The 25,842-nt window shown below is 42.7% G+C and overlaps 2 protein-coding genes across 18 annotated transcripts in view; both read left to right on the forward strand.

Annotated features, from left to right (window-relative positions):
• Positions 1–56: 56 nt before the first annotated feature.
• prmt6 (protein arginine methyltransferase 6) lies at positions 57–1,366 on the forward strand. The gene has a single exon (XM_004080931.5). The coding sequence runs from the start codon at positions 132–134 to the stop codon at positions 1,179–1,181; it is 1,050 nt and encodes a 349-aa protein (XP_004080979.1). The 5' UTR covers positions 57–131; the 3' UTR covers positions 1,182–1,366.
• Positions 1,367–8,890: 7,524 nt separating this feature from the next.
• Positions 8,891–25,842, forward strand: part of ntng1a (netrin g1a) — a 159,229-nt gene continuing 142,277 nt past the window's right edge. For 13 of the 17 annotated variants that reach the window (XM_078938768.1, XM_078938772.1, XM_078938773.1 and 10 more), the window contains exon 1: positions 20,387–21,375. The gene's annotated coding sequence lies outside the window, so the exon portion shown is untranslated. Of the gene's footprint in view, positions 9,087–19,213; positions 19,545–20,386; positions 21,376–25,842 lie in introns of those variants that run through there. The other 4 variants (XM_078938770.1, XM_078938769.1, XM_078938777.1 and 1 more) reach the window with 4 other exon arrangements.

The following is a 25,842-nucleotide window of genomic DNA, read 5'->3' on the forward strand; positions in this document are numbered from 1 at the left end:
GTATTGTAGTAGCTTGTCGTGAATATTAACTTCAAAGTCTCTCCTCTGCACTACAAATCCCAGATTCACCAACGCGGAAGTAGCAAACAAAAACACCGCCAGCTCGTAGCACGCTGCAGGAGAGGAAAAAGATGTCTTACGCAGGAAAAAAGAGAAAACTGGATAAAACCCGCCAGGATAGACTTTATTTTGACAGCTACGCGGATGTCACCATTCACGAAGAAATGATAGCGGACCACGTCCGGACCAACACTTATCGGACGGCGATTCTTTTGAACACCGAGTGCATTCGGGGTAAAGTGGTGCTGGATGTCGGCGCAGGAACGGGCGTGTTAAGCATCTTCTGTGCCCAGGCGGGAGCCAGGAAAGTCTACGCCGTGGAGGCCTGCTCTATATCCGAGCAGGCTGAGAAAATAGTCCGACAAAACAACATGGACGATCGAATTGAGGTCATTCGGGGGACCGTGGAAAGCGTGGAGCTCCCCGAGAAGGTGGACGTGATTGTGAGTGAGTGGATGGGTTACGCTCTGCTTCACGAGTCCATGCTCAACTCGGTGCTCTGTGCCCGGGATAGGTGGCTTCGGCCCGGCGGCATCATCCTGCCGAGCAGAGCCGAACTCTACATCGCGCCCATCTGTGACCCGGTGGTCGAAGACCGCCTACACTTCTGGTACACCGTCAAAGAGCAGTACGGCGTCGATATGTCGTGTATGTCCGACTTTGCCCGGAAGTGCATTATGAACTCTGACATCACGGTGAACACCGTGACCGTGGAGGACGTGCTTTCCCACCCGGCGCGCTTCGCGGAGCTGGACCTATATTCTGTGACGGCGGAGGAACTCCGCTCGGTGAAGGGCCGGTTCAGCTGCGGCTCGTTCGGCTCGGCGGCAGTCAATGGCTTCTGCGTGTACTTCACGGTCAGCTTCCCGTGTTCGGACAAACCGCAGACGCTCGTGCTCTCCACGTCGCCGTTCAAACCCGAGACCCACTGGAAGCAGGCGGTGCTGTACCTCGACTCCCCGGCGGAGGTGAAGCAGGACACGCTGGTCTCCGGGGAGGTGTGCATGTATCCCTCAGAGGAAAGCGACAGACATATATGTATCCACCTGGAGTATGCTATAGGAGAAGAGAAAAGACAGTCCAAGACTTTCTCCATGCCTGACTGGAGCTCTGACGCCTAGACTTAGAATTACTAAATGACCCTAAACATCACACAGAAGTAGTGTTATGATAAATAATTCAGATGATCAATTAATAGCACTTTAGTAGGAAAAAAACACCTGGTCTCTACATCTGCACTTATTTGATCAAGTTTTACTGCTTTTAAATTGGTATTTAAAAATAAAAGTTTAAATTCACTCTAAAATTGAGTTTGCTGTGTTTTTTCTTGTTTGTGAATCTAATACATCTTTTTTTATGTTTAGGAATAACCATAAAAATTCTTAAGTTACATTTGTTTCAGTGTATTTTTTCAATGTAAATGCTTCTTTACTCTAGTGAACAATGTTTTTTTATTTTATTTTCAATTTTATATTTAAATATTTATTTTTATAGACTGCAACAATATAAAATGGTATAATCATAAATTTCATTCATCCATGTAAAAAACAAAAATGGATTCTCACACCAGATATTTTAGGTTTTTGTTAATAATAAAAAGCAAACTTCTAAATTTACTAATTGTTCTTAGGTATTTGTTGTTCATAATGTCTTTCTTACCTTTTTTTTTTTAAAGCCGAGCTTAGATTTATAGATATATTGCTAACAAAAGAAAGTAGTACAAAAAAATTGACAACTAAGAACTTTTATGTTTTCTGAGAAAAACTGCTAAATAAGATCATTTTATATAACATTTTCCAGAATAAAAAAGTAATGTAAAAACTGATACAAGGATACTGTGAGGCATAAAGTGGCATTTTATGGTTTCTCTGAAAGCTGACAATGCTCTGTAAAAACGTGGAAAAAACAAACTTAGTAGTCAAAAATGATTTAGTTTTACAAAAGAAAAATGTTTTTTCTCTACTGGATCAGACAGAATTGGAAAGAATTTATTAAGCAGTAGATAAAAAAACAAAAACATATTCCATATTTATTTGAATTTTGGGGATAACATATAAACCAATGTATGCATTTGTGGACCACCTTTCATCAACATGCGTAGAATACGAGGTGCATGACATAAAAATATATATAGAAAAACATGGGTTAAAACAATAAGAAGTCATAAAACTCAACTGAAAACATAAGATGGTAGCTCTGGCTAATCGTTTAAGAACATTTGTAATATTAAGGGGATTCAAATGTACAAAAATACAATCAAATTAAAAACAGAGTAAGCCAATTTGTATTATTTTAACATAGATTTGATTAAAAAAAAACAGTTTTCCATTTTTTTTTTGCATACTAAAACACTTGCAACCCTTGTGCTATCCTAACGTTGGGAGTTGGGTCATCTAGACCCACTAGACAGGACTCTGAACCTTTTTTCTTCAATGATTTGTGATCTTCACTGGTGTCCATGGATTACATGAAATCTTTCCGCCTTTATTTCACCTTTGTCATGGTAGGGAGAACACGTCAATGTCACGGTAGGGTCATCTGGACCCCACAAGATAGCACAAACTTCTAAGTCGCGAGCAGCGTTGTAAGGCTTGCAAGCGCCACCTGCCCCGCCACCCCCTTTGACCTGCCTACACTGCTAATTTTGGTGACTTTGAGCATGTGCAAGGGGCCAAATGGTTGCTCAAAAACGCAGTACCAAAGAAGAATTCTGGTTCAAGACCGTTAATACCAGGACTGATTGCAAGTTACATTTTTCCGTCTAAAAACTGGCATTTTTCCACACAGGGACTTGACTTTAACAAGACTACAACCTAAAGAAATGTTTTGCATTCCAGTATATGAAATGTTCTTCCAATAATAACGTGCGTTGGCGCTTTGATACCGAAGCGTGCTCGACGAGTTCGGATCAAACCCAGAACTCCAGAGTCCAGATACCGATGGTGGCCTGATCCTTCCTGCTGGAAAGCATCGAATTATAAGCAGTGAGCTTGGACATTCTAAATCTACACATCTAATCATCGGTTTGGACCATTTCTTCCTCTATTTCATAGGTTTTTGTTATTTTTAGTTAAAGGTCTGAGTGGGCTCAATTAAACATTAAAACTCTACATTTTGTGTTTGCGGAGGATCTGAAATTAAATGTTCATTTTCTTTGTTCAACTACAAAATTCAACACCAGTTCCACTCCGATTATCTTTTGATCTATTTTCAAAGTGTTCCCAGTGGTCTTTTTAGCTAAAATCCCCAAATATGTTGTTGCAGAGCAACAGGAATTCAACAGAAATTTAACTCTGAGTTGTGGCCGGGACCATTGAAGTGGAGGAATCCCACCCCCTTTACTCGTTGCTGCGAGCTCTCTGTTTACAGCAGTGACCCAGAAAAGGGTTTCAGAAGATTGATGGACGGATAGAAAGACATGATTGGTTGAGGCCTAAAATGTCCTTCTTTCCCACTACAAAGATCCAACAGGGATGTTTTTAGCCATCCTGAGAAATATCTGTAGAAAAATGGACTTGAATCACTTTTTTCAATCCTCTTTTCTCTGACGTCGATGAAAAACTGTGACGACGGGGGAGAAATGATTCTAAAAAGATCACAAGGAAACATCCAATTCTTCTTCTAGGAAGTTTACTTTCTCATTACAGTAAAGCAGTTTGACTGAAAAGGATGTGAAGTGCTGAAAAGTGCTGAAAAGTTTCCCACTATTGTGTTAGCTTCCTTTACTTTGCCGGACCAAGACACCTGGTAACGTCGGACTTAAGGGACACGACAGCACTCCAAGATGGCGGCTTATGTTTGTCCTTAAAGAAAAACAACATCAAGTCGGGTTTTACCTCCACTTTGTTTGACTTTTTCAATTATTAATTGAGAAGATAGAAGAAAATGACGACAGTCTGAAGAGAAACTTGCTATTACGTCTTGCATTGTTTTGCCTTTTTTTTTTCTTGCTGTGCGTTTGCGCAAAAAATTTCCAGAAAAATAATTTTTTTGTGTCTAAAACCCCAACTTAAGGTTCGTTGACCTTTGAACTCAGCAAGAAGCTGCCATCTTGAATAAAAAAAAAAACACATAAAAAACACCTTTAGTACCAGTTCTATATATATATATATATATATATATATATTTTTTTTTTTTTTTTTTTTAACTTGTCCTGTCCAACAGCTGGGCAGTCAGATGAGAGCTGAGGGCCTCTTGGGTTGGACATATTTTACTTTAACAAGAGGGGTTATTAATCTTCAGACAAACCAAAGGTATGTCTGAATAAACCCCTTTTGTAATTGAGGCCAAACTTTATTAATTTCAAACATGTCTGAAAATCTTTGGTGTTGGACCGGACGGAAAAGGAAAGAGGGGAAGAAGAGAGAGGGACGTTAGAGAGAGGGGGGGTAGGGGGTGATAATAGGAGGGGAAGGGGGATAAGACCATGAAGCAGCATAAAGCAACAAGTTTACTGGTTGTTAATCATTATGGTAAGGTTTAAATGTAAAAAAAGAAAAAAAAAAAAAAAGGGCGGAGCCTGTCCACACTCACACTCAAATGTTATAAACACACCTGTTAGTTGCAAAAATGTCCACCTGTCGACATGTACACAAAACAGATAGTGTTCACACGCATACTTATGCCTTAAAACCAACTAGTGTGAAATATTTCAGTCATTCAGTCTGTTGAGCTAACACCTGTGCTCAGGTGAGTGTTTATGTTCTTCTAAAATGGATGGTGGAACGTGAAAAGAAGGAGGGAGAGTGCCCAGCCATCCCCACCCCAAGACCCCCACCTCACCAGCAGCGGCAGCCGGAATCCCCCCAACGCCACATGGGAACCGGCAGGGAACAACCGCCGCCCGGGCGACCAAGCCCGCCACCCAGGCCAGGGCCAGCAGGGCCGCCGCAAGGCCCCCAGAGCCAGAGAGCAGGGAGGCACGGAGGGAAAGAGAGTGCCGCCCCAGCCCAACCAGGAGAGCAGCCCCCCCACCGCGCCGGGAGAACCCAACGCAGGGCCCCACCGGAGAAGGACGCCCACAGCCCCAGACGAGCACCCCACCACCACCCAGGAGTTCCGGGCATCCCCCCGCCCCAACCCCAGGTACGAGCCAGGACCCCCCAAGGGAGACCCGCTCCGCACTCCAGGCAGCCATCCGCCCGGCCCACGGTTGGTCCAGGGAGGAGCGAGGCAGGGGCCCGCCGCCCCCGCCCAGGAGGGGGGAACCCCGGGGAAAAAAGAGGGCCCACAAGGGGTGTTGTAAATATGGCCCGACCAGGCTCGGCCACAGTTGGAAATTTGGCGGGGCCCAGCACTCAGGAGCAAGGACCAGAACCCACCCCCCAGGGACACGAACACCCCCGGCTCAGATGTAATGTGAACCCCCCCACCGTGCGGAGAGAGCACCGCCAGGCCCAGGAAGCCGGCACCCCGGGGACACGGCCGCCGTTGCAAAGGGGCCCGTACCCCCCACCAGGGAAGAGGCAGGGGTCAGATGGTCCTAGGTCCCACCTTCCTTGCAAAATGTGTGTGCGTGTATGTGTGTTTGAGAGAGTGTGTGTGTGCATGTGTGTGTGTTTATGTTGGGATGTATATATTGAGGGGGGGAGGGGTGTATGTACTAAGGGGGGTGCAGTTAAAATTGGCGGGTAGGGCACTAAGGGGACATCTCCTGATTACTCACAGTGAAGTCCCCTCACCCTCCCCACCAAGGGGCCCTAAATGTCTAAGGTGCGGTTAAAATTGGCGGGTAGGGTGCTAGGAGGACATCTGCTGCTTGCTGGCAGTGATGTCCAAGCACCCCCCCTACCAAGGGCCCTACATGTTTAAGGTGCAAATAAAACCGAAAGAGGGGGGGCCCACTCCATACGGCAACCATAGGAGGGGGGCCACTGCCTAGTAAACCCCCCCCCAAGGCTCATCGCAGGCTAAGCCCCCCACCCCCTCACCCTATTATGAGGTTATATGAGGAAGGGGGCAAGTTGGGGACAGCTGATAGACTGTCCCCCGGTGGTCAAACAGCTGTCCCCCGCCCCCCCCCCAACAAGGGGGCCAGGCCCAAACAGCCCAGGGGCCCCACCCCCGGAGGCGCCGACACCCCAGGCCCAGCACCACCCCCCCCCCACACAGAGAGAGAGGAGCCAGAAAGCGTTGGCCCCCCCCGGAGCAAGCCCAGGCCCCCACCCCCAAACGCCGGCCCTAGAAGAGCTCTGGTCAGGCCTCGACGGGACCGAGGCAGCCAACCAGCCGGGGAAACCGCCGATGGCCTCAGCGGAGACCCCGAACCGTCAACCCCCCCTGCCCCGTTCCAATAGTGCCCCCCCCCCCCCCCTCCCCCAGAATGCCCCCCCACAGGACAGGGCCGACAAGCCCCCCCCCCCCAGACCCCGCAGCCGAAGCGGATGACACCCAGAGCGACCGGGGGCCCCAAGAGGGTTGTCCCGTCCCGTCCCGCCCCAGAGCCAGGGAAGGGCCGATCCCAGCCAGTTCTATATATTTAAACGCCGCCTAGAAATTTCAACTCCTCGCCTTCTAACTCTTCAAACGTCATTGGGAAGCTACTGAGAGCTCGCAATTCCACTACTCACACAATTTAACCAGAATTTGGGGAAAATATATTATATGAATCTCCCGTTCAAGCTGGTCAAAACGATATGAAATACAATATGAACATTTTAGGAATGCGGGCGTTGTTAACGAATACTGCCGTTGCCAAGGATATTCAATATTTTACTTTTCCTGATTTGTCTAAAATTTACATTGTTGTGTTCGTGTCCCCGAGGCGACCAAAACATTTAATGGTTGCCATGGAGATAAGATTTACAGAAAGTTGCCTTATTGAAAAAAAGAAAGTGGTTGTTTTACTCAAATTGACAGGAGCAGGTCTGTCCATAGGGGGAGGGGGGCAGGTATGCCTGTAAGTCATACAACCCCACACGCAGCTTAAATGTGTAGTTTATTCTTTCTTTTATTTTTGCATTTTCTTCTACTTCTTTTGAGGGTGGAAGGGATTTTTGATCCACATTTCTTCACATATTTACTTCACTATTGAAGTGAATCCATTCAACTCTGAGACTTCCAGTGTCCTAGAGTTTTGTCCAAACTTGTGGTTAGTGAAGTAACCACCCTTTTCCCCGTGTAAGTGGGCTAATGTGCATCAGCTCAATATCTTCACTCCATCCACAGGTGCCTGAAAACACAGGCGGGAGGAGAACCGGCGTCTAGAGAACGCCAGGAATGTCAAATGCACCCCGGAATGCCGCATGCACGGCCATTCTCCGCGGGCTAGATTCCAAACTAATTGTGATCGGTTTCTGCCCGGAATGATCTGGAAAGCCACAGAAACAAGCGCCGCGAGTTGAAATGGGATTATTTGTGTTGTTTCACACAGCAATTTGGGAGCCAATCAATAAGCCGGTGTGCTTAATCTAACTGATTTGAAGAGTCTTTGTTCAGGGGAGGCTGGCGGGCAGGCGGGAGGAAAGCGGGATGCAGCGAGGAGCTCTCTTTAGATTTCAGCCTCCGTGACTTGAAGCAATGCGTTCACCTCTGCTGTTCTCGCCGGTGTTGCATTGTAGAAGTGACGGGCCACAGAATGACACTTAGAATACACTTTCTAATTTGTCAGTGAACCACAAACAAACAAAAGTCTTCTGATACTTCATTTCCTCATGATTCAATCATTTTTATTTTACTTTTCTTTTATCAGATAAGGATGTAGACGTACCAATTATAGTATTTTGTTATTATTTTGCAAGTATTTTTCTCATTTTTTCCAAACAAGCATTATTTTGTACTGTTTTACTATAAAAATAATCTTTTTTTTTCATTATTTAACAATTTCTAAAATTATTTTCCCATATTTTTACCACGCAGCTCTCCAACAAATGGCTGGCTGACAGATTTAGAGGAAAACGAAATAATGTTAATTTTTTTATTTACATTAAACCAGATATGTTCACCAATTTATCCTTTTTGAGCATCCATATAAGGCAACCTTTTGATTTTTTTCTGCAGCCTATCATAATAAACTTTTCATACGTAACCCTTTGCTTTTTATTGGCCCGTTCTGAGAGCTTGTGGCCAGTCCAGCATATTTTCCACATCACAAGTACAACCTGGATTCTCTCACCTGTTCCTGATTTTCAAACAATTTGAATACATAAATAAACATAAATGCAATTTAAAGCGTAATTTTTTTCATATATATCCTCCATCATCAGAAAAATGTTAAAACCACCATTATCATCAGAGTGGGTCTTTTAGGCCGTTTTGGAGCTCCAGATGCAATATCACTTGCCAATCAAAAGACCAAACCCTCACTTCAATGTCATATTTAAACTAAATTAATGAGCTGTATAAAGATATACTAGAGACTAACATACTATAGAAACTTTACTGTGTGTATGTTTATTTTTCTTATAAAGTTTTCACAGAAGCTGTAAACCTATTTGTTCTCCTGAACATAATTGCACTACTTTAATAATATGAGCATTAGATGAAAATAGAAGTGTTTGTTTATGGCCTCATTGGGACTTTAACAGTCAATATTTTTAGGCTTTTCTTTCAATAATGGTGAGTTTTTCTCAGAATCAACAACAAATTCTTGATCTGTGCTGAAGTGAATCCAGAGTTCTCCTTTTTTTTATTAAGTCATACATTGGTCAAGTATTTATGCTCCAATTTTCTCTTAAGGATAGATTTCGTCCTCCATTCTTGTGACGATCGCATCAGATTTCAATCATGCCAGCTGAGTTCATCATGTGCAGCACATTTAGGCTGATGGTTCCAGGTATAAGGGCGGCCCGGTGGTGCTCAGGTTCAAATCCCAGCTGAGACTTTGCTGTGTGGATTTTCTTTGAGCGCTCCAGCTTCCTCCCACAGACATGCTGCATAGGTAATTGAAGATTCGAACTTGTCCCTCGTGTGGCCCTTGGAGAAACTGGCAACCCGAGGAGGACACGTCCCGCCTTTACCCAGCAGTAACTGGGACAGGCTTCAGCAAATGGATTCAGGGGGTTCAGGAGATGGATGGATGGTTCCAGGTAAGCTCATTCAAGTTGGCTTGATTGTCTGTGTTGTGTCTTTACTCCACAGTCAGAATATTTAAGTTAGTGCAAATGTATTTCACTGAAGTTGTTTTGTTTTAAGGATTAGTATTTTCTAGATATTTTTTTCTAAATCACATATACTAGGAATTGTAATAAACTAGTATGGATTTTTTCATTTTCATTCATTCATTGAAAAAACCCAAATACACCTGGGGCTACAGAGCCTCATGCATCTCTTTTATCTCTCCATTGTGACTCTCTGGATTTGAAAAAAAAAACAGTTTGAGTCAATAATGGGTTTGTAATTTTAGTAAATTAAACTTCCACTCTGGGGGCTGCACGGTGGCGCAGTGGTTAGCGCTCTTGCCTCACAGCAAGAAGGCCCCCGGTTCAAGTCCCGGCTGGGGGACATGAAAAACAGAACATCAGTGGGGGACCTTTCTGTGTGGAGTTTGCATGTTCTCCCCGTGCATGCGTGGGTTTTCTCCGGGATCTCCGGCTTCCTCCCACCATCCAAAAACATGCTTCATAGGTTAATTGGCAACTCAAAATTGACCATAGGTGTGAGTGCGGGAGTGAATGGGTGTGTGAGTGAGGACATTCTACCCTGCAACAAACTGGCGACTTGTTCAGGGTGTCCCCCCTGCCTTCGCCCACAAGTGGCCGGGATAGGCTCCGGCAGCCCCGTGACCCCGAAAGGGATAAAACGGTTAAGAAAATGAATGAATGAATGAATGAATAAACTTCCACTCCAATCATCTCTTGATCTATTTTTTTAAATGGTTCCTAGCGCTCTTTTGATTATGACAATGCTGTTTTTAGTCATTTTCGAGGACATACAGTAGTTTCTGCAGAGCGGCAGGAGTTCATTAAAAAGTTGGTGCAGAGCAACCCCGCCCCCCTTTCCCCTTCATGTTACTGAGAGCTCTCTGTTTACATCATCTCCTGATGGTTTATAATTCCATTTTTAGCATGTCAGCTAACTGAGCAAAAATGATTGCCCAATGTTTAATCTGCTGTTTGTAATTAAAATCAATGTCTCAAAGTCTGTGTTTAGCTGCAGTTCAGAGTAAGTTTTTAAAGTATGTAAATGTATTTACATGTATAGATTTTTTAAAAATTAGATTTGACACCCGTGTTAGATTTTTTATATATTTTTTTTAATAGTAAAGGATGACGGTACATCAAAGTCATAATGATGGCTGTGACTTTCTTGCACTCTTTTTAAAGTAAATCTGCTGTTTGTTTAACACAGGGTGTACTTTATTTTGGAAGGAACTTGTATGTGCACTATTAAAAGTAAAATAAGTTAAATTTGTTGTATATAGAAAAATTTAACAATGTTAGAATTCAATTCTTGTACATATTAAATATTTAAAAGCTACATTTTATAAATTAATGAGCACAAAAACATCCATTTTTCCAAATGGTAAAGTAGGACTTCTTTGGTCTGTAAGAAACTGGACCAAATGCCTCTTGAAGAGTTAAAGGTTGCCGACCTTTGAGTGAAATCCTCATATAAAAGTCCTTCCTTTCCTTAGTGATTGTGTGTTTTGCTCCTTAAGCCTGAATGGCTGCTGCATTCAGCATCTAATCATAGCTTCTCATTCATCCTTTGCATGCTAATGATGCCCCAACGGACCAATAGGATTCAATTCCCACTGTCGGTTACAGTAACCAATATTTCTGTCAGCATATCCTGAGAGGACAAATTGGGAACGTGTTATTGACAAAAGTTAATTTGGTGGAACAGCAGGTCAGAGCATTTGTCATCGTTATCATTAGCAACAGGATCTGACTCCCAGGGCCACTGATAAACCACCGAATCCTTCCATCCCAGTGTGCCGTTTGTCCTCACATGGTCGTTCCTGGGCAGCGGCGGAAGGAAACGTAAACCAGAAGCGGCATTTATTCTGGCTTTCATCTGAAAAATCCTGGGTCGAGACGGCTAAATGATTCCATCTGAAAGCTTTGAGGCGCCACGCTCGCGTGCACCAACGCAAACAGCGCAACAAGGACGATTCTCGGTGGCGTAAATCCCAAAACGCTCACAGGAGCAGGGAAATATGAACGGGATGGCCCTGATTCACCAGAGGGACTCTCAGCCTTTAAGCAGAGTACAACCCCCTCCCAAACATCCTATACCCCCCCTCCTCCACCCCACTAATCCATTTTCAATCATGCACTTTTGGATTATACCTCAGTGTTTTTTCTTCTCAGGTATTGTTTCATAACTTAATATTATATTTCAATTTTGGTGTGATGGGTAATGGCTTTAGGAGGCGGTGCGGGGATTGGATAAGCAGAGGTCTGCGTGGAGCAGATTGGAGCGGGGGGTGTTAGTGGCAGGCTGAGATAAACCTTTGACTCAAAGTCCAAACTGAACAGGTGCACAAAGTTAGCGCGGCTGACCTGGATCCGTCTCTCAGAGGCATCGCGATATGAAGCCCGGCTTCTGTCCTGACGCCCCTGAAGGATCTCACCTTCAGAAAGAAGTCTGAATGTTTTGCAGAGTTCACTTCCTTTGGATATGATGTTCCGTATTTTCCACACTATAAGACTGACTTAAAAGCCAAAATAAAAAAAAAGACAGTGCACTTTTCATAAATGAATTCTGGTGGTGTTTACTGATGCCAAAGCGATAAACGCTGACATGGCTAGCCCTTGTGATGTCCAGATGACCCCACCCTTACATTGACTTGTTCTTCCTACCATGACAAAGGTGGAAAGATTTCATGTAATCCATGGACACCAGTGAGGATCACAAATCATTGAAGAAAAAAGGTTCTGAGCACTGTCTAGTGGGTCTAGATGACCCACAAGACAGCACAAGGGTTAATGTGTGTTCGCCATTTCGTCATGGTGGATATAACACGTCAATGTAAGGGTGGGGTCATCTGGACCCCACAAGATAGCACAAGGGTTAAATCCGATTGAGCAACAGTATGAACCACTTTGATTAAAAGCAAATGATAATTAGTTTTCAGTAAATATAGTTATAAGGAATAATGACAAATGTAATTGAGTTATACAGGTTGCTGTTTGTGTAGGTGCTAGTTTATATGAATGAGTTACTATGTTGTTTGAATTGTTTATTATTGGTGAGGATGACAGGGTTAGGTGTCGAGGTCCCAGTGGAAAGAAGGCATGGATAGGGAAAGTATACAAATGGTAAATCTGGTATGCATGTAAACACGTGTGTGTTTGTGTGTAGATCTTTGTGTGTTTATGTTGATGTGGTCAGATGTTGACGACAATGAAAGATATGTAATGCTGATGTAGATTATACTGTATAAACTTTTGGTACATTGTTTGGGGTAGGGGGTGGAACTATATATTGATGTTTTTAATTTAAATTTATAATCTATATAAACTTTTCCTCTGCTGTTTTCTTTTGTTTTCTATTTATTGTTCGAAATAAATGTACACACACAAAAAAGATGTTTCTCCCTAAAATGCTTGTAAATGGTATCTTTTTTCTTTTTTTGCATTTTTTAAATTTTTTTTATTTATTTTTTTGCTGGTTATTACGACGGAGTATTAGGGCCACCAAAAAAAAAAAAAAAAAAGCCACCAAAAAAAAAAGTGAAATTATGAGTTTTTATCTCGAAAATTTAGGAGATAAAAACTCGTAAATTTATGAGAAAAAACTTGTAATTTTACAAGATTTTAAGTCGTAAATTTATGAGAAAAAAACTCGTAAATTTACGATATTAAGTGGAAGTGAGCATGCAGAGCAGCAGGTGAACGCCGTGCAGCAACAGAGCAGACCGACTAAACTTTGTTGAACAGGTGATCTGAATGAGCTTGAACGTTCCAAATATCTGCAAGCTCATTTGTTTGATTTAAAATTTATTAAAGTTTTATTTATTGATGGTTGGTTTGCAGGATCCCTGCAGCCCGATGAAACCATCGGTGTCCCTGCAGCTTTCCACTTAGATCCTTTCTTCCTCCTTCCTTTGTGTGACGCTTCCGTCTGAGGAGGAGGATCACTTTTTTTGGCATTTTCAACGTTCTAATGCTAATATAATAGACTATTTTCATTCATCTTTGTTGTTTGATGATATAACGGGACGTTTACTTCCGCATTGGTGTTCGGATCTGATGACAGGTTCATGACGTAAGGTGACAGATGAACTTCAGGGTTTGTGAATGAAAAGGAGAATAAAGGCTGCAGCGATCCTCTGCACGAAAACGTGTCTCTGAGCTCCTTATTTCACAGATGAAACTCCGCTTTACCGACACTGAACCCCGGAAAACCGGCTCCACTGACAATAATCTGATTTTGAGTCGCCAAAGGTTCAGAATCTCTTTGTTTTAAACCTATAATAAACCTGGAAATAAAGTTTCACAAAAGGCTCCAAATCTTTCATCTTCAAGCGATGCTCCGATGAACGGACAACTTCTGTGTTTTTTCCTTGTTAATCTATGACTTTTTTCTCGTAAATTTACGAGATAAAATGTCGTAATTTTACTTTTTTATTTTTTATTTTTTGGTGGCCCTAATACTCCGTTGTAGGTTATACTCCGTAGCAACGTATATAGTTCCAAAACTACAGTACTCCCTGATTTTTGAGATTCTTTTTTGAATACCCTGGAAAAAAAAAAAACTGGAACAAAGAATCATGCTCCCCAAAGGCTTGGCATTGTTTTGCTCAGCAGTACCACCTGGGTCCCACATGTGTTGGGAAGCATGCTTAAATGCCACTGCAGCTCAGAAACTGACACACAATTATCTGCCTGTAAGAACCTAGTTTGCAGTTTTTCCAGCAAGCTGTCATGAGCCAGTGATCATTGACCTCCGTCGGATGAAAAAAAAACAAAAAAACAGTCATGCTTGGTGGTGAAAACACACAGTGCATGAACGATAAATATATAATATGTTACATTTTAAATCCAGTCACTTTGCATTACTGAAAAGCCCCCTCTTTTGCAGGTTGATAAGCTTTATGTAATGAAACCGTCAGTTACTGCATGATTAGAAAAAAAGTGCCCTGTAGGTATGCGTCACCAAGGCAACTGATAACGGGGGGGAAAAATCGGCGGCTTACTGCCAGTCTCCATTAGTTATTTGAAAATTTCATCTCTAGACTATTGGGTTTTGTGACCATCTAATATACATGCAGCTGCTGGGCGATGTCTGTAGGGGAAAATAAAAGACCTCCAATATGAAAGATTCATGTCGCGGAAAGAAAAATAATAATGGAAGTCGACGTGATAAAATGTCCATTTGTAAGCTAGGACCACACAACAGCAACAGTTGAAAAGTTTCCCGATTGAATGCAAATTGGGAATGACGACTGGGAATTCTACCGGACTGTCTGCATGTGTTGGTCTGGAGAGCCAGTGTGTGGGTTCGATGTCCCGTCTTGAGGAATTTGCTCTGACAGCTGACCCAGACTGGGGAGGGAATGGCGGGATCAAGAGATCATAGGGGGAAGGGAAGATGGATAAAAGGATGAATATAGAAAGAGTACTTTATTAATCCCGAGGGAACTCGCATATCCATCCATTGCTCCTCAAATACACAAACATTCAATAGAAATTTAAAAAGTAGTTGAGTAATAAATAGTCATAAAATAATCAAACTCACTAAAAACAGAGTAAAAAGAAATAGGGGTAGATTCCCGTTTAGTGACTCCTCTTCATGCTCTCTCCCCTCCCAGCGGTATTTAACCGTCTAATTGCACTCGGTGCAAAGGACTTCCTGAGTCTTTCTTGGTCAGTGTAGAGTCCGTGTTGGGGATGATCAGTGTTCTTCATGATGCTGTCCAGTTTGGACCGCATCCTCCGCTCTGCCACCACCTCCACTGTCTCCAGGTTCCGCCCTCCTGATCAGACGATTCAGCTTTTTTATGTCCTTTTAGTTTGCGCACCCAACCCAAACACACCACCGCATAAGACAGGGCACCTAAAACAACATGAATATGGATAATAAATGAATGATACGATGGTGACAATATACTGACAGGAAAAATGGTTGGATGGAGGGGCGTGTTCATGAGAAAAAATATTGATTAAAAACCCCATTTTTGAAAGAAAAGATGGAATAAAAAGATAAAGAGTGAGTGAATCGGTTAATGAATAACAAGAGCAGACTGTTTCTATTCCTGAACTTAAATAACAAACATTAACCTGTAGATTTGATAAGGGTTTGATCAACCATCTACCTACTTCATTATGTATCCACACAGAGCAGCTGTGCCAAAGTGACCAGTCTGAGTCCTTTTGGAGTTCAAAGGGTTTTATTTTCACCAGCCAGTGTTTCCGATAGTCAGCTCCATTCACAACCACCGTCCTTCTACTGGACAAACACTATTAGGGCTTTCCATGTATTGGTCCACAGGGTTGGTTTTTTTTTTTTTTTTTTGGTTTAATTAAACATTAACCAAACAACCAGAGGAAAAACACCCCTGTCAATCAAAATGGTTCCATCTGATTATCCAAAATGGCTACCAAGCAGGTTGACAAACATTTGTCCAATCTTGACCGGAGCAGGAAGTACGTAAGTAGAACATAAATAAAAAAATGTAAGTCGACACAAAAGTAACAAACTTTCCTTTTTGTCAGTTGAAATAATTTATCTCTACATTCATGATTTTTTTATGACATTCAATTGATTTTGTTTTTTCTACCATCACTTGTTTTAAACAATAGTAAACAGAAAAATAACTTGGAATTCAGGACTTGGACTAGAGTTAAATGCATTATTATTATGTTTCTGTCATGCAGAAAACACTGAATTCCCGTTTAGGGTCAGTTCGGAAAAACAGACATATTTGGAACCAGATCAGTTTACTATGCGGCCACTAGGTGTCCATGTTAAATCTAAAATGAAAAGCGTCCTTTCTGCGTTACAGGTGACCATTGGACCTTCACCCCTAAAAGCTTTAATATAACTATTTTGTTTTAATCTTTTGTTATGGTGTTTGATAAGAATTCATAAAACATCATAAAAATAAGTTGTTGCTTGTATAAAAATATTTTTAACTGCAACTATAATAAAAATAAACCTAGATTAGGCTAAAAAAAAAGTTGTACTTTTATAGTTCTAGAACTCTTCTGTAGTACTGATACTTTTTTCCTGTCATTGCAGCATTAGTTTGGATTTGAATGCTTTGTACATTGCCATTTGTATGCCTTGTATGGGTTTCCTTGAATTAGCAGAGCCTGTTCTGCATTCCACCACTTAAAAAGCCTATTGAGCTCCCTTCCGTCTGATTAATCCAGCCTCCGCTTATTCTCCCACCTCCTTGACTAACAAACTCCTTCCTTCGAATAAAGGTGGCATTAGCCTTTGCTGAACAGGTGGAGGAAACTCTACACCCCATGTCTGGTGTTTGGCTCGTTTTCCGATCGCCGTCAAAAATAACAAGACTGGGGGAAAAAAATGTGACGAAGGAGGTGAGAACTTTCAGAGAAATTGCCCTGGAATGGTGGTTTCAGCGGGTCGCTCTGCATTCAGGTGCATAAAGGCGCTTTCATTCACCTTGCTGACCTCCAGGACGTCTCCTCCTTCACATTTTAATACGTTGGTTATCTAACTGTGCTCAAGTGCTTTAGCCTTTTTATTGCTCCCTTCATTTCAGTAACCTCTGTGTGAGGGCACGATCTAGCATTTTGGAGGGGTTTTTCCATTTTCCACAAAAAAAAAGCTTAACGGACGGAGGACGAGCTTCAGTCGCATATTGTGAGGGAACTTTTTATTCCGGCTCTTTTTGTGGAGTTCATAAAAGGGAATTAAATGTGCTCTTTGGCAGCTTTCAACCGGGCGCTCCTCTTTCTTGTCTCTCGAGTGAGTTGGCAGGAGAGAAAAAAACAAAAAAAAAGGCGTTCATGTCAAAGGAGTTGCCCTTGGGCCTCAAAAAGGAGAGGCAGCTGTCTCCACTGAACTCTGTCCTTAACCTTTCCACCAAACACAGGTAGAATGGAATCAATCAGATGTCACCTCTTTCACAGAATTGGGCGGGGTTTGGGCCACTTGGAGCCTCATGGGCTTTATCCAGTTTTAAAGATTGATACCAACGACACCATCCAACCATCCAACCGTTAGGGGGACTTTTGCCTCCCAGTCTGGATGCTTACTAAACCCATTATCAGTTCTCTAACAGCTCAGATACTAAATGAGTCAATGAGCGACACCATACTGCAAGCTCTAGTACTGTATTTTCTGGACTAAAGCGCGCCACAGACGTGCACCGAACTATTACCCCCAGATTTATAATGATCCGCCTCCACTGCGTCTCCCTTAATTGCGTGAGGAGTCCGTCTCCCGACCGTCAGTGAAGCTGTGTCCGAAGTCCCACACTAATCCCTAACTACTAAAAAACTACGTAGTGTGTGATTATCGAGTGCCCTGGATTTTAACAGCGAATATGAAATTACTGATTTCACAAAGTGGAAATCTAATCAATGTGACTGTTTTATGGCAACTATTTATGAATCTATTGTGTTCTAATGATGAAAAGGTAGATGGTTTAAAAAAATATATGTTTTTTTGTCCTGCAAAAATTGTTAAAATGCAATGCATTCTGGTCTATATTCACCAATCTAGTGAGCATTTGATGCATACTGATTTTTTTTTTTTTGCAGAGACTAGTGGGAAATTCTAGCACTGGATATTGGAATTGTGGATTCAGACAGCACTGCAAAATGGCGAACGCACTTTAACCCAAGGCACGTTAGCATTGGGAGTGGGGTCATCTGGACCTTTTTTCTTCAATGATTTGTGATCTTCACTGGTGTCCATGGATGACATAAAATCCTCTCCACCTTTATCATGGTAGGGATAACACGTCGATGTGAGGGTGGGGTCATTTTGATCCCACAAGATAGCACAAGGGATATAGTGCACTGCGTAGTGAGTAGTGAAAGAATTTGGACATAGCCATTGTTTCCTCATCTCCGTTGCCTCTCCAGTCCGTCGCCCCCCCCTCCTCCCCGGCTCCCAGAGGAGTGGTTTGTCCGCTCCTCGCTCATCCGAAACCTCAGCACGCAATTTAGCCGCATTAGCGTCATTGCAATACCTCTAACTTCCAACCTTGTTTGCAACTCATGAAAAACCTACTGATGCCGCTAAAGCAAACATTACTGGGACTACGCTGACTCCCGGCCTTGTTGGCAACACGTGAAATAAATAAATAAATAAATAGATAAAACAGTTCGACACCGCTACTGTTAGCAGCATTAGCGTATTCTCAGTAACGGCTAACCTTGTTTGAAGAAGAAAGAATCCAGATATGAGGTGATGTTTTTTTTTTGTTTAAATTACGGTTTTTAGGTGCACTTTATAGTGAGGAAAATCCAGCAATCCCATAAAGGATGTTTTAACACTACGTATATAAAAGGAGGAACACCTTTTTAAAAATAATAGTATGCATTTCCCAGTAAAAAATAAAAAAACCCAACAAAGTTTCTTAGTTGATACTTGGAGCGTCTTCCTTCCGAGAAAGTGTTTGGGGACTTTAAAGACCCACTCCAATGAAATCACGGTGTTTTTAAACATCTGCTTGTGGCATTTACTGATGATGGAGGACATTTATAAAAAAAAATAAAAAAAACACAGCTTAAAATTCTATTTCTGACTATTTCTTTATTTAAATGGTCTTGAATCAGAAACAAACAAAATGTTGGGAGAGAACAGAGAACTAACTCTCAGCAATTGGGAGGGGATGGGGGGGGGGGGGGGGGGGGGGTTGCTGTGCACTAACAGTTCTGCCCACAACTAAGAGGTGAATTTCTAATGAACTACTGCCGCTCTGCAGCAACTATGTCCTAGAAAACGGCATAGATTAAATAAAAAAATAAAATGAAATAAAAACATCTATTTGGAATGTATGTCTACCAGATAAATTACCTCAGGAAAAAGGTTTCCGATCGTGTTTGTGATAGATTTATGTTAAATTAGTGTTAAAGTATACCTGAGAAATATTTGTCTGTGAGAACTGCCTCTAACTGCAAAATAATACCCTTAATCTAATTTTATGGTTCCTTTATGATTATCTATTCTTTTTACCTCATAATTTTGGGTTAAAAAAAGATGTTTAACTGTTTTTGGTCATTGTTGTCCTCAGCTCGGGGGAAAAAATAATCTAACTTTACTTGAAAGTCAATGGTGGAAGTCTCTCCGCCTCATTGCGCCCCAGAGCAGCGCGCCTGTGGTCACTCTCTAGTCTAGTGTCTTTCAGCAGATTCCCAATTGTTTAACACATTTCCCCCCTCCAGTCCTTCCTGGGAGGATTTTGAGGCACCTGCAACAGTCTCCACCCGTGCGTTCTGGATGAGGTGACGTGGCGCTGGCGCCGGTGACCGGGAGCTTTCCTCCATTCCCCGGGAGCGACCAAGACGAGGAGCGAGGATGTCCCGTTTCAAAGCGGATGGATTCGGCTGCACCACGCTTCCACTTCCAGTTGGAGGGTCCCCCTCTCCCGGAGAGACGCACTAAAACTCAAGGTGAGAGCTTAAGCGCGCAAAAAAAAAAAAAAAAAAAAAACGGTCTTGAGGTTTCATTCATCCACAGCTGGAGGGCGCGGCGCGTAAACTTTTGAAGATTCCCCGCGACGCGCGCCGATTGGGCGGGAAAAATCGTCGTGATTAGAGTGGAAAAGTACGTGGTGTGTGAACAAGTGGTATTTTAGGCACCGTCGTGTGTCCTGTAAGTTGCGCGCTTCCCGCTGTCACGGCACAGTTCCACGCGCACTCAATTTGGAGAATTGTGCGCGTTAAAAACCACAAAAAGAGGTTTGCAGCGAATCCCACCATTGTGAAAACAAAAACATTTCATTAAAAAAATGCGGTTTTTTCTATTTTATTTTATGCATAAATATTGCAAAAATTCTTGCGCATCTGATCGCGGTGCCCTCCCCTCCCCTCCATACACACAACCTCTTGTTTTCTCGCCTCTGTGCTCTTTAGCTCAGGTGTGAGTACATCCAAACGCTCCTTCTCTGAAAGAAAAAGGGGACAAACTCTTCGCTTCCTGAGAATTTCGAGGGCGCGCGTCGGTTTGACTCGAGAAAACACGTTGGCTCATGTGAGAAGGTGGTTGTTCAACACACACATTAACCACACAAACACCCATTTACCAAACACACAACACACATTTTCAGAGCGCATGTCTTTTCTGCCCAATTATAGGAGTGAACTTTGGAGCGCCACTGTTGGCACATCATAAGGCGCCTTTACGCTTTTCCCCGATCAAATCTCCTGAAAAATGAAAGTATTTTTAAAAATACTTAAAATATATAATTGTTTATGGACATCTAAAGTTTAATTGACTTTAAAAAAAGGGGGGTGTGGAGAACTCCTCCCTCCGGACTCTCCTCCAGCGTGTCCCGACAGAGGATGAGGAGGCTGCGCGCGTGTGGGTGGGTGTGTTTGAGCTAGAGCTGAAGGGGTGGGGAGGGTAACAAAATAAGAAGAAAAAGAGAGATAGAGAGGGAGAGTGGGAGTGAGCATAGGTGTGCGCGCCCGTGTGGGTGTGTGCGTGTCATCTAATAGCGCCTCGGAGCGCATTATCTTCCCTGTCATCTGCGCGGTTGGTGCTGCGCGCCGTGCCACGGAGACGGGTCCAGGAGAGAGGATGCGTCGATGCAGGCGGATATTCCCGGCATTCGAGACTAATTGGCGTGAATCGTGTCACCACTGAGTGGCTAACACCAAAAAAACAGAAGAGGAGAGTGAAGAAGAAGAGGAGGAGGAGGAGGAGAGCCGCGCGCCGGATTCCAAGGAAATGACGGACTTATAACAAAAATTCAAAGGAGGAGAACGCACGGGTGGCGGGTCAAAGTTAGGCTTCAAGACAACTCCGACGCGCACGCTGACGCCGTGATGGGACGCCACTTAGACAGAGATGATGATGGACACTTTGGCACGGCGGCTCTAGTCCAGAAATCCCCCCGTCTCCCGCAGGAGCGCTGCTGACTGAGCCCCCAGGTCGACGATCAGTCATTTGTTTTGAAGTGGCAGGAACCCCCCCCCCCCCCCCCCCCCCCCCACCGCCTCTCCTAACCCCCCACCTCTCTTGATTGGAACTGGAGTGAGAGAGGATGGTGCGCGCAGCGATTCCTGAGAGACCGGCGTGCGTACTCATCACATTCCCGTTAAGGAGTGCATCTTAAAGAGCTTCGCTCTCCTTTGCCACTTCATTCCGCTGCTTTGAGCCTGTCTGGGTGGCTTGAAAGAGCACCAAAAAATAAAAAAAAGGAAAAAAGAAAAGAGAAAAAAATTGGGGGAGGGGGTTGCTCAAAGGAATATTCGACCCAAGAGGGACGTCCGAAGAAATGTAAGTTTTCTCCTTGTTTGAAAAGTTGGCGTTAAAGTTTTGGAAGTTTCTCCTCAAACTCTGCCAGACTTGAATGGATGAGTGTGAAGAACCTGTTATCATTAAGCAATAATTGAGATGTATCCCAAACCATGACTTGAGGGAGGGTCTGAAAAGGCGCCCCCTTGTGGTTGTGTCAACTTCAATCTGCGTAAAAGCGCGGTGGGAAGGCTCTCCTGGCAGATCCAGCTTCAGATTAAGGCGCTTCATCCAGCTCAGAAGTAGCAATTATTACACCTCAGGCTGATATTTGGCCTTTAATCTTGCTTGGCCCCAGCGGCGGCGGCGTTGGTGGGGGGTCTGTTAATAGCTCCCAACTGCTTCTGGTTTCTTCACTGAATGAGATCAATCTGGAGATTAAAGCGAAAACCAGAGAGGTCTACGCTTACAGTTGTGTGGCGAACCGCCAAAACACGCCACCGAGGTCACAGAATAATGTGGCTAAAGGCCTTTTTTTTTTTTTTTTTAAGGAAAAGTGGCGTTAATAATGCAGAAGGCGTCCCCCTCCCCTGCGTCGCGCAGAGGAGCAACACTTTGGCGGTGAAGGAGAGTAGGGGGATGCTCCCCTGCTGCAACTGACAAGTGCAGGGGTGGTGGTGATGGTGTTTGGCTGGGGTTGAGGGCATCGCCGTCACCCCGTCAGGGTGGACGCAGCTCAAACGAGGAGGTTGTGGTAGTTGGTGGAGGCCTCTCACATGTGAGACTTCTGAATTTGGGGGGGGGGGGGGGGGGGGGGTTATCACCAATTTGCTGTCTGTCCCTGTTTTCCAAAGATCACACGCCTTCCAGGGAAAGAAAACAGTGGAGATAGTCCGAGGAAAACCCCTTGGGATGCATTAAATCTGTTCCCCGACAGCTACGGTCTGTCATGCTCCCCATCTATATTCATGAAAACACCAAGAAGCCATATTGGCAGGCTGTTAACGGACAAATCCTACAGAGACAATCAGTTGATTGAAGCAGTCAGGAAGCCCCCTTTTTTTAAGGTTTCTGAAACTAGATTCTATCTATATTTCCCTTTTATTTCTTGTCTGACTGTCTGGCCTCCTGTCTCCCTCCTTGCGGTCTTGTTCTCGCCTTCACCGAGGCGCTGGTGGGGAATACGAAACAGCCGGAGTCAGGGAAGATGAAAGTAGGAATAGACAGGACAGAGGCAGGTTCGCATGCTGCCCTTGAAAGAGCATAAAATGCATGAAATTCGGAATGAAAAGCGAGAAAACAGTCCGGATCCTAAGCTTGCAATTATCCAACCTCGCTCTGCCCGGAGCAAAAAGGTTAAATTTAGGGGGCACTTTTCATTTTTTGGTACTGCTATGCAAACTAGAAGATGGGCCCCATCATTTTAGAGATTAGGATGTGACTTTTATTTATTTATTGATTTATTTTTTAGTGGGGTAAAAATAGTTTTTTGTTGACAAATGCACCAAAAAGCCCTCAGCATGGTAAGGCGCTGAGTCCACAACATCAAGAAAAACAATCAATGTGGGTAAAACTTTGACTGAATAGGACAGAAAATCAAAATCAAAACTTTGGTAAAAAGTACAAATGAAGCAGAAAAAAAAGGATTTGATCCGTTTCTTTGATACGGTGAAAGTCTGTTGGAAAGAAGTCTCTTTGGAGAAACACTAAGTCATGCTCGAGTGGCCTTAGGGATGAAATGGAAGCGGACGCCGGGGGTTTCTCAGCCCCGGAGGCGTGTGAGCGGTCTGATGCGGAGTCTGGCTGCCTGAGTGAGTGGTGACCTCAGCAGTCCCTGTTCCAGCGCCCCCCCCCCTTAAAAGATTCATGCGTTTAAACATAGAAGCTCGCAGGTTGCAGCGCCGGCAGGTTGATACCTGCGGTGGGTCGACTGTCGTTCCACTCTGTTTGGTCTTTTCAAGCATTAACACAATGGCAGCGCATTTCACCTGAATCTACTGGAGGTTTTCTTTTTTTCCCCTTTTTGTTGATTAGCAATATAAAAAAACACTGTAATGATCTATGCTTAAAACCATTTTGGGCATGAAAACACTAAGACTGAACTCAAATGCACGACACAAAACTTTTTAGCTAGCTTGTATGTCGATATTTTTACATGACACCATCCTTCTGTAGCTAGCTAGTTAGCAAAATTAAAGGAAATCCCTCAAATAGTCAATTTTAAAAAACTAAGAATTAACTCAAATGTATGTTACATTATTTTAACTAGCTTGCATGTCGATATTTTTCATGACACCTTTTTTTTTTTCTTTTTGCTAGTCTGCTGAATAAATAGAAAACACTCAAATAGTCGATGGCTGAATCCAAACTGCTTCCCTGCTACAGCTTTCCCCATCACTATTTATCCCTCCAAGCTGAGATGGAAAGCAAAAACAGTGGTTGGGTCCGAATTCCCACCCTACTCCCCAACTACTAAAAAAACCGATATAGTGTGGGACTATGTAGTGCCCTGGATTTTACACAGCATCTATTACTATTAGGTTGTGTTCAAATTCCTTTCCTACTCACTACATAGTGCACTATATAGTGAGTTGGCTATTTTGTAGTGCTGTCCGAATCTACAATTCCAAAATCCAGTGCCCTGGAAATTTCCCAGATGTCTCTGCGAAACACCAGTGCGCATCGATGCTCACCAGATTGGTGGATATAGACCACAATGCATTGCGTCGGAACAATTTCTGCCAAATAAAGTATTAAAATGTATTTTTCCAATAAACCATCAACCTTTTTATCTTCACAAGATATTGGACTCATAAATAATCGCCGCAAAACGCTCATATCAACTAGAAAGAGCTGCATTTCCAGAAGAAAATGCAGGGTTGAATGCTGTACTGCTGAAAGAAAGCTAAATTTGCTGAAGAAATGGCTGAACTGTACTGGAAAAACCTTGAAAAGTTAAAGGATCAGAAGTCCTAGCAGGAATAAGCTGAAAAGGTGGAAAATTGTAATAGTAGAATAGCTAAAATAGGTCAAAATTTGTAGAAGGAGTTAAGCATTAAAGCTGAAATTGTTGAAAAAATGCCTGAACTGTTGAAAATTTGAAGATGCTAAATTGGCTAAAAGTGCGAGCATTGGAATCAGCATCATCAAATGACTCAAAAAAACACATTGTTTGAGAGTATCATATTGGTAAAAGCTACATGTTCTAAGTTGATAGAAAATCCACTTTTTTTCAAAATGGCGGCTTTTCTATTAATTTTATCTCCATAGCAACCATTTTATGTTTGGGTCGCCTGGGGATGACGAACAAATCGACGTCAGTTTCAGACAAATCGGAAAAAGTAAACCTTTGGACGTCCTTAGCAACAAAGTTTGTTTGCTAACCACGCCCACATTCCTTATATGTCCAGATCCATTGAATTTCAATATGTTCAGTTCCAGCCATGGATGAAGTTTATTGCAATATTTGCTTCAGATTTTGTCAAAAAATGGCTACCAAACAGTAGGTTGTGTCGACATCCCATAATGATTTCTAAACCTATTTTATAGTCCAAAGCCTTGTGATCAATTAAACGTTTGAACGGTGTCTCTAGCTAAAGGCATGTTGAAGTTACAATGGTTGAAAAAACCAAAGGTTTTCAAGGATTCTCAATGTATTTAAATGGAGCGAAAATCTTGGAAAATCCTGGAATATCTTGAAAAGTTCAAAGATTTGAAAGACTAAAAGTCGTAGCTGAAAGGAATAAGCTGAAAGGGTTGAACATTTTAATAGTGGAATGGTTACAATAGGTGAAAGTTTGAAGAAGTTTAAAATTGCCTCACATTTTGGGACAAAATGGCCACCAAACTGTAGGTGGTGTTGCCATCCCATAATAATTTTGAGCCTTATATTGAAGTCCAAAGCCTTGTGAACATTTCAATGTTTGAACGGTGTCTCTAGCCAAAAGAATGTTAAAGTTACAATTGTTTAAAGAAGCAAAGGTTTGGCCAATGGAGCAAAAATATTGGAAAATCCGGGAATATCCGGGAATCTCTGGAAAAGTTCAAGGATTTGAAAGACAAAATGTCATAGCTGAATAAGATGAAAGAGCTGAACATTTTAATAGTTGAATGGTTAAAATAGGTTAAAAATTGTAGAAGAAGTTTAACTGTAAACTTCTGAACGAAAAATTCTCCATGTATTTCAATGGAGAAAAAATCCTGGAAAATCCTGGAATATCTTAAAAAGTACAAGGATTTGAAAAACCAAAAGTCATAGCTGGAATAAGCTGAAGGAGCTGAACATTTTAAAAGTTGAATGGTTAAAATAGGTTAAAAATTGTAGAAGTAGTTAAGTGTCAAAAAACGGCGGAAGATAGTGTAAATAATAAAGAAATAAAGAGAAACAGGAAAACAAAGGGTTGAATGCTTTACAGCATTCAACCAATTAGATTTTAACTTAGTGAAATCGATGACGTCATATCCACCATTTAAAAAAAAAAAAGTAGTGAGCATGATGTCTAAATTGCT

The sequence above is a fragment of the Oryzias latipes genome, chromosome 20 (assembly GCF_053564925.1).
Source record: "Oryzias latipes strain Hd-rR chromosome 20, Olatipes_Hd-rR_3.1".
NCBI lineage: Eukaryota > Metazoa > Chordata > Actinopteri > Beloniformes > Adrianichthyidae > Oryzias > Oryzias latipes.

Coding starts and splice junctions, on each gene's coding strand:
- prmt6 (XM_004080931.5), top strand. CDS start 132: ATGTCTTACGCAGGAAAAAAGAGAAAACTGGATAAAACCCGCCAGGAT.